Below are 12,986 nucleotides of genomic sequence, written 5' to 3' on the forward strand. Positions count from 1 at the left end.
AAGCAATCCTTCACTCTCCTCCAACTACTCCCCTGGTTTGGGAGCAGCCGGAGTGCTAGGACCCACAGCAGAACTGACAAGTTTAAAAGATGCATCAAGCAAAGAAGCAGTCAGAGCTTCCGTACATTAATGATTAAATGAAGAGTTTGAATTGTGAGTTGTTGAACAGAAAGACCCCAGATTCCTCAACCTTTGCAGTTAATCTGAGAGACAACTGTGCAGTTGCTCCACATCAGGCTGCTGACATAACAGCAGGTTTTTTCTGTAAGTCAGTTTTCCTTCTCCCCTCCATGAAGCTAAGCAAAACTTCCAACCACATAGCAAGGTCTTGTGAAAAACAGCTGGTCTTAAAGAACACAAGTTTGTTCAGCTCTTCTCTGTATGACATTAGTGCTGAACCCTGCCAAAAAATGGAACCAGGGGCACTAGTACCAACTGCACTTCACCACTGATTATTTTAGCAGAAATATCATACTACTTAAGGATTATGAGGAGACCTGGCCTGCAGCCAGAGCTCTGGAATGCAAGCCAAAACAAAATACCACTCCTCTCCATCTCTCTGATCTCTGACTGAGATTTACATTGTCTTCACTCATGTTGACAGATTTCTCTATCCACCTAGCAGGATATATGGAAAAACACAAATGAGAATATGTATTAGGTATGTCATGATATGGTCAATGTGGAGAAGAGGTCCTTTTATATTTCCATCGATATGCACAAAATGACCCTCTTCTCTGGTATCACAATACAGCATCCATTAGATTGTTCTATGGGGCAGCTAGTTGCAAGATTTATCTTTTTTTTCTTGAGGCTTCAAACAACATTTTTGGCCTGTTTTCTGTAGTTAAATTAGATTGTTCAGATATCATACCACAGGTTGCTCTCAGTTTTCAGATAGTTTTAATTTAACTCCAACTGGCACCTGGAATCATGACACTGCCCTTCTATTGTAAGAATGTTCTTTTTATCTCATAGCTACTTATTATCTGTTTCCTTCTGGAGCAGTGGCTTGCTGTGGGCAACAGCATGTGCAAGTCCAGAAGTCAGGAAATTATTTTTCATTTCCATTCTTTTTTTATACACATGCATTAAATGCTGACTTTTAAAAGATTCTTTCCAGTGCCGTCAGCAGCTTCAGATGTGGCCCTGAATAATGTTCCACCACATACTCTGAGCAAATCATTTGTTTTTGTGGTAATAATTACACCTAAAACATTTACTGATACAGGCAGCGTGTATATCACTCCTCAAATTGGTTAAAAAAATTAAATAGACTATTAATAAAAAAAATATTCCAACAAAATGGTAATATGTTCTTGATTATAATCATACAAGTTTATAATGAACTACTGAATGAAGAAAATAGCTCACTACTCCTGCCCTTGACACCTGTTGCTATTTCCTTAATAGAGTCCACAGAAATTAATACACTGATGATTGAGGTCTTCTGTGTCAGCCTCACATAGACCTGAACAAAACATTGAGCTGTTCTACCACCGAAATGCACTAAAAAAGTCTTTGTAAAAGAAAGCTTCCTTGGTAAATTACACTCAGAATGCCATTCCTTTTTACTCAATTGCATATACACAGCCAAAATACTTGCAGCCAGCTTTTCAGTTAACCAAATTATAAAGTGAAAAAAGTGTCAAGTCATTCACTTATCACTGAATGTGTTTCACATTCCTTCCAGCCTGTCATCTTTCTCACCTGCAGGCATTTCTACTTTTGCATATCACCTACGACTTCCAGCATTTCAGTAAAACAAACTGTGCCAAATTTCTATTTCAGCACAAGTTAAAAGCATAACCATATTCATCAGCTCAGATGTATTTGCCATTCAGGAGATGTATATTTTTATTAATTTTGACCGACAATGTTCCATTCAATCTCTGGGCTTAACGGCAGGCACAAATCCCACCATCTGCACTCCTAAAAGGTTCCTACAGCAGATCTGCCATATTAGCCTCTCTCCTAAACACAACACAGCATAAAACGTCTCAATCTTTTCAAACTGCACTATAAATAACCACATTTGTTTCATACCTCTCATAAACGTGGTTTCAAGAGACCATTCCCTTGGTAGTTTAGTGCGCGAATTTAAAGGGCCATAAAAATGCTGCGCCAGTGCGTGGGGATTTTAAGGTTAAACTAAACTGTGCTGCTGCAGGAAAGGTTAGTTTTACCCCTGCGGGAAGGGTCGCTGCGTTCCTCTAAGAAGGAGCAGGTCCTGGGAGGAGTTACACCGAGCGATTTTGCGCTGACGGGGGAGGAAGGTGCAGGCAAGAGTGCGAAAAAGAACTAAAAGCCAGACCGTGGCACGTGAGGTAAACGCCAGATTAAATTCAAGCAGGTCTTTCGGTTATTCTGACGAGGAGCCGGCTCTCCTCCCAGGACCCTGCGAGCTAAGAAGCGCGGCACCGGCGACCCGCCGTCCCCGCTCCGCTCCCGCCCCGTCGCTCCCGCCGCCCCGCAGCAATACTCTCGCCACAGCAAGTGCCGCGGCTTCGCCGGGGGCTCCGGGACCGACCGACCGACGACAGCGCGACCCTGCCGCGAGGGACGGGAGGGCGGCAGCCCGCCCTACCCACGCCGCGGGAGCGGAGCGGAGCGGGGCCCCGGCCCCCACCCGCCTCCCAACCGTCTCCTCACGGCCGCCTCAGAGTCTGGGTCCCGCGCAGGGAGCAGCCCGCCCCGCCCGCAGCTGCCCCCCGCGGCGGGACGCCTCATTTCTCGCCTCAACTCCTTCACTTCCTCAAAGCTAAAACCCGCGCTTCCTCCTTCTCCGCTCCCGCCCCCCTCCAGACCCGCAGCTCTGCCCCCGCCAGCCCCGCTCCCCCGGGGGCCGGCCCGCAGCCGGGGCCCCACCGCCGCCCCCCCCCCCGCGCCAGGCCTGGAGCCCCAGCCGGGGCTGACCGGCCGCCGCTTACCGGCAGCCTCGCCGCCGCAGGATGTGCTCGCCGCAAGGAAGCGCCTTCGGCAGGCAGCGGCCGCGGGCTGTCAGGCGCCGCCTGCCCAGCTCCCGCTGAGGGGAGACGGGCAGAGCTGCCAACGGACGTGGGGCCGGGGGAGGGGAAGCCACAGCAGCGCCTCAGGGCAGCGGCAGCGAGGGCGCCGCAGCTGGGCCGGGCCGGGCCGGGCCGGGCCGGGGGCAGCCCGCCGCCTCCTGTTGCTGCCCTCCCCGGTCAGGACGGGCCAGCCCGCCCCTACCTGGCGGGGGAGGCCGGGCCGCACACCCAGCGGCTGCCGCTCGCCGCCCGCCCCGCCAGCGCGGGCAAAAATAGCAACAGGCGGCGGGTCCCCGGCCCGGCGCAGGCGGAGAGGGACAGGCGGCCGGCGACAGACGGGCGCGCGTGTCGCGACAGCGGACAGCTGAGGCCCCCTCGCCCGGCCCGTTCCGTCCCTCTCGGGGAGCGTTTCGGCGGCGCTGCCCCGTGTGTCTGTCACAACCTCTCGTCCCCCGCAGAGAACGTGTCCTTGTCGCCTTGCCGCGGTGAGCCCAGCTGGACCGCGAGGTTAGCTGAAGCTGTGAGCACAGAAGGTAAGGCGGCAACCACTTTCAAAGGGAAGCTTGCCCACAAAACTGAACTAGCCCGGCACCTGGAATCCCAAGTGGGCAAGTCCCGCCTTGGGTCTAGGCCCAGCCCTGACCATTGGGCAGCCCTCTGCAGGTGTGAGAAGCCACACACACACAGATATACGTATATAAAATTACGGTAAAAGTTGGCAGTAGTTGGTCTTTCAGTTTCCAGAGAAGATAAGGAATGAATGGATCAGGAGACTTAATTACACTCCTCTGTAGTCCTGTCTGCAAACCGCTTTTGCGCTCAATTAATTTCAGGTCTCCTTGGCAGTAAGACCACTGATTTACTTACTTTTAAGCCTGCACGCATTTGTAGAATCAGAGCTTTCTCAAGGAAATTTGCTCTGCTGCTGCACGTGTGCTGTGCTGTGAGGGAAAGTCAAGTAAATTGTCAAATGCAATCACAATGTTGCCCCAGGTTATGAAATACAAGTCACATTTTGGTATGTAAGCACGTCCCATACTTGAAAAGTGTATGGTGGTTGTTTCTATATGGCTTTTTCTTTCTAGGTGTACTTTTGTAGGATTGTTGATATGTGAATCAAAGTATGAAGGCATCAGTTCCCTCAGAGCACTTGTTTCCAACCTGTACTCAGTTCATGGTTTCCTGCTTCTTCACACATGGGAATAGGTAGGAGTGCCTCTTGTTTCTGAGTGACATCCTTTACATGTTTTGGGAATAGGCATGCCACCTCTCTGCAAACCATGCCTGTCTTACCATCTTAAACCCTTTACTGTCTTAAACCATCATAGCTAAGGACAACACTTACTGCAGTTTTCCCCTGCCAACCTTAGTACCCGAGACAAGCATGTCCTTTCACTTGTTTTAAGCCTGCTGCCTGGGCATTGCATGCCTCTGGTAATCATGTTCTAGAAGATGGTGAGATGCAATCCCCACCCAGACAGCTCCAGCACTTCAGCTGGGGCTCATGCATTCCCAAATTACTAACCAATGATTTTAGGAAGACTTTTTTTATTGCTTCACCGTTGCCTTTCAGAAGATAATAATGAAACAGATAAGGATCCTACGAGACTATTTCTTGCTGCTTGGGAAATCCTTGAACAACAAGAGAAGGCAATACTAGACCGTCACAAATACAAACCCTTTCTTCCTCTCCTCTTTGATAGCTGGGAAAGAAATCAGACTGTGCTTGAAGTCATTCACAGGACCTTCTGTTATTTTTCCCGTTATCTCTGGCTCATATGTTTTAATTCTTTGCATAGCAGAGTTTTTTGTCAAATTACTCATGTTCTGATACAGTATTTTATAAACAAAGTGAAACACCTTGGGTAAGAACTGTGTTTAATTGATCTAATAGTTCCATTTGCTCCAATTTTGAAAAAAGTCTCCTTTTTTCATTCAAGTAAATATCAAATATTTCCTTAGGAGACAAAAAAAACCTGAAGTGTTTATATTTGACAAACACCTCGAAAAACTATTCAGGAACAGTCACTCGTTTAATTCAACCAATTTCTAGAATGCTTATTGGTAAAGTGTGGTAAAAATATAGTATATGAGTACCTCAAAAAGAAAGGAAATCTTCGTACAACATTTGCAATATTTTGTGATAATTTCATTTTATAATATTTTTCTTTTTAATTAAAACTAACTTAAAAATCCAAGTATTAAAAATACAAGATCTATCAATGGTTTTAGAAGGTGTCAGCCTGATGTCTGTCATCAGCTCAACGACAGATGAAAATGTCATAAAAATAACAACATATTACTAATGAGAAAGAGTGGAGAAATGCTCAGGTCACAGTAAGCATCTGGAGCAAACTCTACCATGTTTAGTTAGCAGTGTACATGTAAGTGACGGTTAATTTTAATGCTGGTAATACAGACTTAATACTACGACAGAAATCAAATTATTTGCAGAGAGGGTTTAGAAACAATGCACAAGAAAGAGTTTAAAGCTGTATCGGGTGAACCGAGGAGCATTTAGATATGAAAAGGCTTTGGTGTGACTGATGATAACAAGGGAAACAACTCTCATGGGACAAAAGAGTGCTTCTGAATAGCCATGTGGTAAAGCTGCAAGCGTTCAGCCTGCCTCCCATCAAAGTTACCGAATCATCTGCCTCCAGGCTACATTGGACAGCATTCCTTTTCTCTGCTTCTTGATGAAAATTACTTATCTAGGGGGGGAAAAAAAGTTTCACTTGTGAAAACAAGAAGGAAACAGGGGTCCTATGTTCCAGTCCATGTGTTCCAGGGACTGCAATCCCTGCATTCAGGTGAAAGCCCTGAGCACCAGACTTACTAATAATTTTCAATTTCTGAAACAGTAAATTTCTGTTCTTTTTCCCTTCACAGGAAGGAAAAAAATGTGGGGTTGTTTTTTTTTTTTGTTGTTTTGTTTTGTTTTGTTTTGTTTTGTTTTGTTTTTTTACAGTAGCCTATTAACTAAAACATTCTACCAGCATATTAACTTCTTCAGATTGAGGAGGAAAATCGGCCTGGGCTTTCCACATTCTGCAAACATGATCTATAAAAGAACACCAGGTATATCTTTGTCCAGTCACACTTTAAAAAAATGCAACAAAAACCCCACCACTGCCTTTTGTACAGAACCTGAATACACTTGTGCAAGGCACACTATGAGAACATGTGGGCAGTGAAGCCTCTCTTGTAGGCTGAGGTGAGGAAGCATCTACTCACTTGATCCCAGGTGGGGTAGGATTCTAGATCAGTACAAATTTAGGCTAAATGTGCCTGGCCGTGGGTGAGGGCAAAATCTGGGGCTGCTGTGACTGTGAATTCACCCTTTGAAGTACCATGAGGCAAACAGGAAGTTTTAAGTTTCCACCCAAGATGCTTTCAGAGTGCAAGTTGCTCTGTAACTGGGTAGCTGTTGAGCAGTTTTGGATTATGAATTTGAATGTGGGCATCCACATTGTGCTTCAGTTGCGTTACAATCCTCTGTGCTTTTCCCTCTGGATTATGCATGATGAATTTCTATTGCTATTATATAAAACAGTCTAAATCTTTATTTGTGATTTGTTTCATGTAAATCTGTACCTTATTAAGGTCATGATACTGTTTTGCAGTACTTTGACTTAAGTGAGCTTTGGATGAGGTACTACATTCTTATCCAATGACATTGTATCTCCAGATGCTATTTATATATAGTTCCAGACATTTCATAAACAAAATTTGAATGATGTTATTATAGCACGTTTGCCTACTTCATATGCTGGAGGAATGCATGCCAGTGACATTAGTTACTGATTATCTTTGTATACAAGAGGCTTTTTGTTATCGCTGATCATGAGTAGAGCATCAAGGAAGAGTTGAGCTACTGTTACAAATCCTGCCTGCTGCTGTCTGTGTGTGTTTGCACATTTCAGATGTCATGATTAATCCTCCCTCCCCTTCATTCTCAGAAATACGTTTGAAAATGACTTACCAGTGATTGTGTTATTATTTTAAGCTTTTCCTTTTGTTTGGAAGCTGCTGTTGCTATGCCATCGTTTATATTACATTTTATTTAGGTGGGTGTTAGGATATGATTGGACAGTTTAATAGGCTTATCCCATTATGCACAGTGTTCTGATGGTGCATGGCCTCATTTCAGTTACCTGGCAATTGCTATACAAAAGAGAAATGTTGGCTTCTACTTGGAAGTTGAGCAGAAATACTATCCTTGATGAATTTGTGTGCTTATATAGTGCAAAGAAGTACCATGAAGGAAAGCAATTCAGCTTTATTTAATTGCCTTTGATTACTTTTGTATTTATGGGCAAAGAACAGTTTTGTTGGTGATTATTTTTATTTACAATTAATTTTTAGATTTTTAGGTTTATGCATGGCATCCAGGTACCTTCAGCAACAGAATCCTAAAAGTCCCCACTCTTTTAAAGACTTATTCTGGTGCCTGACAAATGTTAATTTAATATAATTTTAATGTTGTTGTTCATAGTGACTGTTAAACAAGGATATAAGATTTGCTTACTGTTGGTGTGTCAAAATAAAACCCACCATCACTGGAACTTTGAAAAGCTGTCACGAGCAGGAAACTTCATTTACAGAAAATCTGTAGGTAAATTAGTCACAGATTTAAGCACATACTTGTACAATATGAAAATAATTGCTTGTATATTAAATATTCTTTTGTAGTGAATTACAGTTATCCTTGTATGATTTGTTCTTATACAGCAAAAGTCTCAACTAAATCATTCTGAAGCTCAAATATAATACTTGTGTTTTTCCTAATATGCTGTGGAATAAGTTCACAGCCTGTAAGGAAGATGAAATGTATTTACTTCCTTCCAGCCAAACTGTTTCTTAAAGTTTACTGAAAAAAAAAAAAAAATTAAAGGTGGATTTAAGTTGTCAACAGTAAAAAACCCAATAGCTTTCAAGTGAAGTCCATTGGTCTACTCTTAAAGCGTTACTATGTTTTGGGGGGTTTTGGCAGGGTTTTTAGTACTATGCTAATTTCTCAGTCTATAGGCATTTCCCTCCCAAGCCTCTTAGGCATGATCCCGTATAGGACCAAATGTTTACAACTTTCTTTGGAATTATGTGTATTCATCTGTTATAAAAATCAGGCTCATTTTACATGGTTTTGGTAACTTAGGGATGTGCCTTTCTCTAGGGATAGTCAGAGATCAGAGATTCCCTTACACTTGAGTTCGGGCCAGACTGCAAGCATTCTTTATGCTAGTCATGGCAATTCCCATTTCTGGGTAAAATATTAGTGCCTCTGCTCCCAATTCAAGTCTGGTTATTCACAAATTACATTTGTCTGTTGTTTTTAATGTCTGTCCTGGTACTAATCATCTCTAAATTTTCTTCATTATCTTACACAACACTTTGATGGAGGAATTAGACTAGCTAGGAAGAAGCTGTAGCTTAACACCCATTCCAACTCGCAATACTAACTTCTCTCTTTGGTGTACTCTTACTGCCTTTGTTTTGGTTCTTTATTTCAGTTCTGCATCCTCTTTCTCTGATGCAAGACAAGGTTAGTAAATACTCTAGCAACAAGCTTCATCTTGTAATTCTGTAGTTTGTTGTAATTGTTCAATCAGCTTAATAAACCACTGTGTATGGTTTTTTTGTCGTACACACCCACCCACCCCATCCCACCCCTGCCCACCAAAGTTGGGAACTCCTGTTTGGAACAGAGCAGGGAATGGAGCAAGTAAATTCCTTGTCCCTGGAAAGGCAGAATGATACAGATATGATCTTGACCATATCTGTACAGTTTCTGAGGATGCTCTAAAACCATCTTAAGGATGCCTTAGTATATGTTAGCTCATTGCTGACCCTGCTGCCAGACTTCTAAAATACTTGCAGAGTTCTCCAAGTGCATCTACTCAGTGTAGAGCATGCAATCTCTCATAGGCCTTTGTGGTATGGCTATAAAGGCCCTTCTGTCTTGCTTTATACCATATTCATCAGCTTCATAAGACCTTCTGTATAACCTAAAGAAAAGGGTTCTCAGCCTGATGACAATAAATCACAGTCTTGATGAACCACTACCTGATAGAGGTAACCAGTTTAGGGGATCAGTGAGGTGGAAGATGAGAGAGGGATGAGGAGGTCTAAATGTCTGAACAAGGAGAATGGTGCAGACAGTGACAATAGGGGCAGCAACATCATCATGGCCCTACTATTAGCATGTTAGCAGAACCAGCCAGGCAGCCACTCCTCCACCCCAGCACTACCAGGGGCTGCCTGCTCCTAGGAGAGATGACATCTCTAGGAGTTTTCCAAGTAGGTCAGGAGTAGTAATTAATGCCTATAGATGATCCACAATAATGGCAACAGCCCAGCAGAAACCAAGCCTGTCACAGGAACCTGAGGGGTAGACCAGGCCTTCCAATTCTCCTTAGCATCCCTCAAATGTGAAGCACCTTGGCAGACTCTGGCCAAGGCTGAACATGGACGGCTTTCCTAGAGAGAGGAAACATTAACACAGTCCAGATCCAGGCTTAGTATATAGAGGCAGATGTAAAATACACATGCCTCTCTAGCCTGTGGAGATGTTCAGATAAATACAGAAAATAATAAAAAAAATTCAGGACCTGTAACCCTACTGTCTTCAGACCTTCCCCATGATTTCAGTAAAGCATCCTTTACCACATTCTGTAACAAAAGAAATGTGAGATCTCCCATACTATAAATGAAAATAAACAGAATAATGGAATGATTTGGGTTGGAAGGGACCTTTTAAAGATCACCTAGTCCAGCTATCCTGCACTGAGCAGGGACACCTTCCACTAGACCAGGTTGCTCAAAGCCCCGTCCAACCTGGCCTTGAACCCTTCCAGGGAGGGGGCAGCCACAGCTTCTCTGGGCAACCTGTGCCACTGGCTCACCACACTCACAGTAAAGAATTTCCTCCTTGCATCTAATCTAAATCTACCCTCCTTCAGTTTAAAACTGTTACCCCTTGTCCTGTCACTACAATCCCTGGTAAAAAGTGTCTTTCTGTGTGTCATAAGCACCCTTTATATATTGAAAGGCTGCAGTGAGATGTCCCTGAAGCCCTCTGTTCTCCAGGCTGAACAGCTCCAACTCTCTCAGCCTTTCTTCATAGGGAAGGTGTTCCAGCCCTCTGATCATTTTTGTGGCCCTCCTCTGGACCTCCTCTAACAGGCCCCCGTCTGTCTTGTGCTGAAGACCCTACAGCTGGATGCAGTACTCCAGCTGGGGTCTCACCAGAGCAGAGTGGGGGTGGAGAATCACCTCCCCTGATGAAGCCCAGGGCCACAGGTTTGTACAGATTCACAAAGCTTCCCCTGCCCCAGGTATAGCTCATCAGTGCCCAAATTGAAGGCACTGATCCAGCCTGCCTCCTGCAGACCCGTTCTTCTGTCTGTGCTCTCCAGCTTGGGGCACCACACATCTGGGGATCTCACCAGCTGAGTAACACAGCTGGCCTGGCCAGCCACAGGGTTGGTAGCTTGTGGAAAGCTATTTGCTTTGAAGTTCAGTCTGCAATGCAGTATGAGAAACCATGTTTTGCAAGGGTGACCTGTGGCTAAGTCACAAGCCACATGTTCAACTCCACCACGAGTGAAATTCAGGTACAGGCCCAACATTCACCCTTCCACTTCTTATGTAGCCAGTACCTTGAAATATGGCCCCTTACTCTGTTCTGGGGACCATGTGCCTGTGTCTCTCCCTCCTCCCCCCAACCTGACATCAAGCTGGACACAGGCATGGACATTCAGTAGTGTATGTGCCAGGCTGGTAGCGACAGACTGGTACCAGGTTACAGTAGATAACTACCCAGAAGCCAAAAAGCCCAATGCCACCACATAAAAAGTGCTACTCCTTGAAGAAACAAGTCATAGCTGAATACGAATAGCACATGCATCCCTCCCATCATGATGCTCAGAAATTCCTTGAGCTGCCCCAGAGGTTCCTTCCCTGTACCCACCTGCACAACTGGTACAACCTTCAAGTTGTATTGAAAATAACAAGGATAGAGAATTTGACTTATGGGAGGATAATAAAGCTTTAAAGTTTTGCATTTATAAAAGGTATGTTCACAAGTCATAATTTACAGTTACCAAACCAGATTCCATTTCCTCCGCAAGCTTCATCCTTTTACTTGTTCTGCCAGAACCAATGGTGTAGCTGAACATGACACCCTACATCAACTATTATCCCGCACACACAAAAGACAGCATTCCTTCAAGGGAAGATGTTCCACATAGAAAGGCTCTTACTGGGAATGGAAGAGGGAACAAATTAAGGTCAAGTTAGGAGAATCAGGTGCCCAAATTTTCCATTCTGCTTCCCATCCTCCTGCTCTTTTCTTACAATCAGTGTGTAAAAGAGCAATAGCACATGGGAGTGATTTCATTTCAGCTTTGGTCTCCTACTCGAATACAGGAGTGCACAACCTCCACATGCTATCTTAATTTAATCTTCCCCCTTACCTGCTTCTTTTCACATCTCCCTGCTGCCTCTTCATAAATAAAGTAAAGCAGGACCTCATGCTGTGGGGCAGGGAAAGAAGAAAAGAGGAACCTCTGCAATAGAAGGGTTAGGGAGCAGTTGATAAGGTTCCTGCTTAATTTCTCTTCTTGCATCTTGCCACATTGAAACTTATCAGAGAAACCTCAAAGACCCAGGTGCAAGCTTTTTTCTGTGATGTATCAGCAACATTTCATACTCTGGTCTCACAAACTTGTACCACACACCTATTATTCCAGGTCTCGGGCAGCAGATCCTCAGATCTAGCATCACATGTACTGAGGAAGCAGAGGAAATAGAACAAGGGAACATCTACTGTTGAGAAGTACTTCAGATTTGGACTATGTCAAAATCTAAAGTTGTCAATTTAATTCCTTAATAATAATAGTTCCTTGTTTTCATGCCTCTTCTTATGGATGGTCTTGAAATCTCTTCCCATCTCAGTTATAGATGGTAAGACATGAGTTGGACTTGGAACTCTCAAAATACTTCCAGGGACAAAAATAAGATGACAAAACCCCAAATTTTAAAAGACTGGTAATGTTGCTTCATATTTATGAAAAAAATGTTTCTTTAATCAGAAAAAAAAAACCCAAACAAACTGATTAATAGACTGTTTTGCCACAAGGTTGCATAGGAAGGGACTGGTGGTCTGTTTCAGTGTCTTAAAAAGTTCTACTTTCCTTTTGAGAATCAGTTCAGATTTACAACATGCCAAAGGTACTGGTTTAGCATACTTAACATGCATTAAAAGAAGGCTAAAATGCTGTGTATTTATTTTAAGCTTTTAATTTGTCCTTAGCTTTTATTTTCAGAAGGAAAGGACAGTGGGAGTTGATATGTGCTGAAATTTCACACAGTGTGACAAAGCTGATTGCACTGAAGTCAATACTGAGATTCCCTTCACAGTTATTACTACGTTCAGTAGCACCTAGGGTCCTATTTAGGAGTATGGACTTCATTATTCAAGGCACCAAAAAAACATATATAAATAAAAACCTGTCTCATCTTTGGTTTAATGTAAGAGAAATGGAAACAGAGAAGTGGAGGGTGTCAAACAGCACTTTCTGCACAAACTAATAACCTATCTTTTTAGCTTTCTGCTCTAAAGGACTAGGATTTGATTAACAGCACACTCTTGTTTCCTCAGTACCCTTCTTATTACTTTATCTTATAGTTAATTTTCTATGCCACACAGATGGACCTCAATACGAATGATTCAGATGCTGCCTTTGACTCTGCACAGCCAAGAAAAACTGACGTGACAGCCAGAGAATGCAGGGACTACTCCTTGTGTCCTCCAGTGATAACTCTGAAGTCTGTAAGGTAAAAGCAGGCATCCGGTGCTCTTTGCTTACCATCTCAGCTAACGAGGTAAGCTCGTATTTACTGGGGATGGAATGGCAAGTTTGTCCTTTTATGAATAATTTGCTAAATTTGATCTATGTTCAATCTGGCAACTAG

The 12,986-nt window shown here is 43.7% G+C and overlaps 2 protein-coding genes across 7 annotated transcripts in view; one reads left to right on the forward strand and one right to left on the reverse strand.

The window, feature by feature from the left end:
- TBC1D1 (TBC1 domain family member 1) overlaps positions 1–3,009 on the reverse strand; it is a 113,491-nt gene extending 110,482 nt beyond the window's left edge. For 4 of the 6 annotated variants that reach the window (XM_042807663.1, XM_042807661.1, XM_042807662.1 and 1 more), the window contains exon 1: positions 2,047–2,573. The gene's annotated coding sequence lies outside the window, so the exon portion shown is untranslated. Of the gene's footprint in view, positions 1–2,046; positions 2,574–2,930 lie in introns of those variants that run through there. The other 2 variants (XM_032998959.2, XM_042807660.1) reach the window with 2 other exon arrangements.
- LOC122154880 (translation initiation factor IF-2-like) overlaps positions 1–12,986 on the forward strand; it is a 44,226-nt gene that overhangs the window by 522 nt on the left and 30,718 nt on the right. The window contains exons 2-5 of the mRNA XM_042807885.1: positions 2,171–2,282; positions 2,762–3,541; positions 8,522–8,553; positions 12,721–12,848. Coding sequence (XP_042663819.1) covers positions 2,171–2,282; positions 2,762–3,541; positions 8,522–8,553; positions 12,721–12,848 — 1,052 coding nt within the window. The remainder of the gene's footprint in view (positions 1–2,170; positions 2,283–2,761; positions 3,542–8,521; positions 8,554–12,720; positions 12,849–12,986) is intronic.

Source organism: Tyto alba, unplaced genomic scaffold (assembly GCF_018691265.1).
Source record: "Tyto alba isolate M040663 unplaced genomic scaffold, T.alba_DEE_v4.0 Super-Scaffold_6, whole genome shotgun sequence".
Lineage (NCBI taxonomy): Eukaryota > Metazoa > Chordata > Aves > Strigiformes > Tytonidae > Tyto > Tyto alba.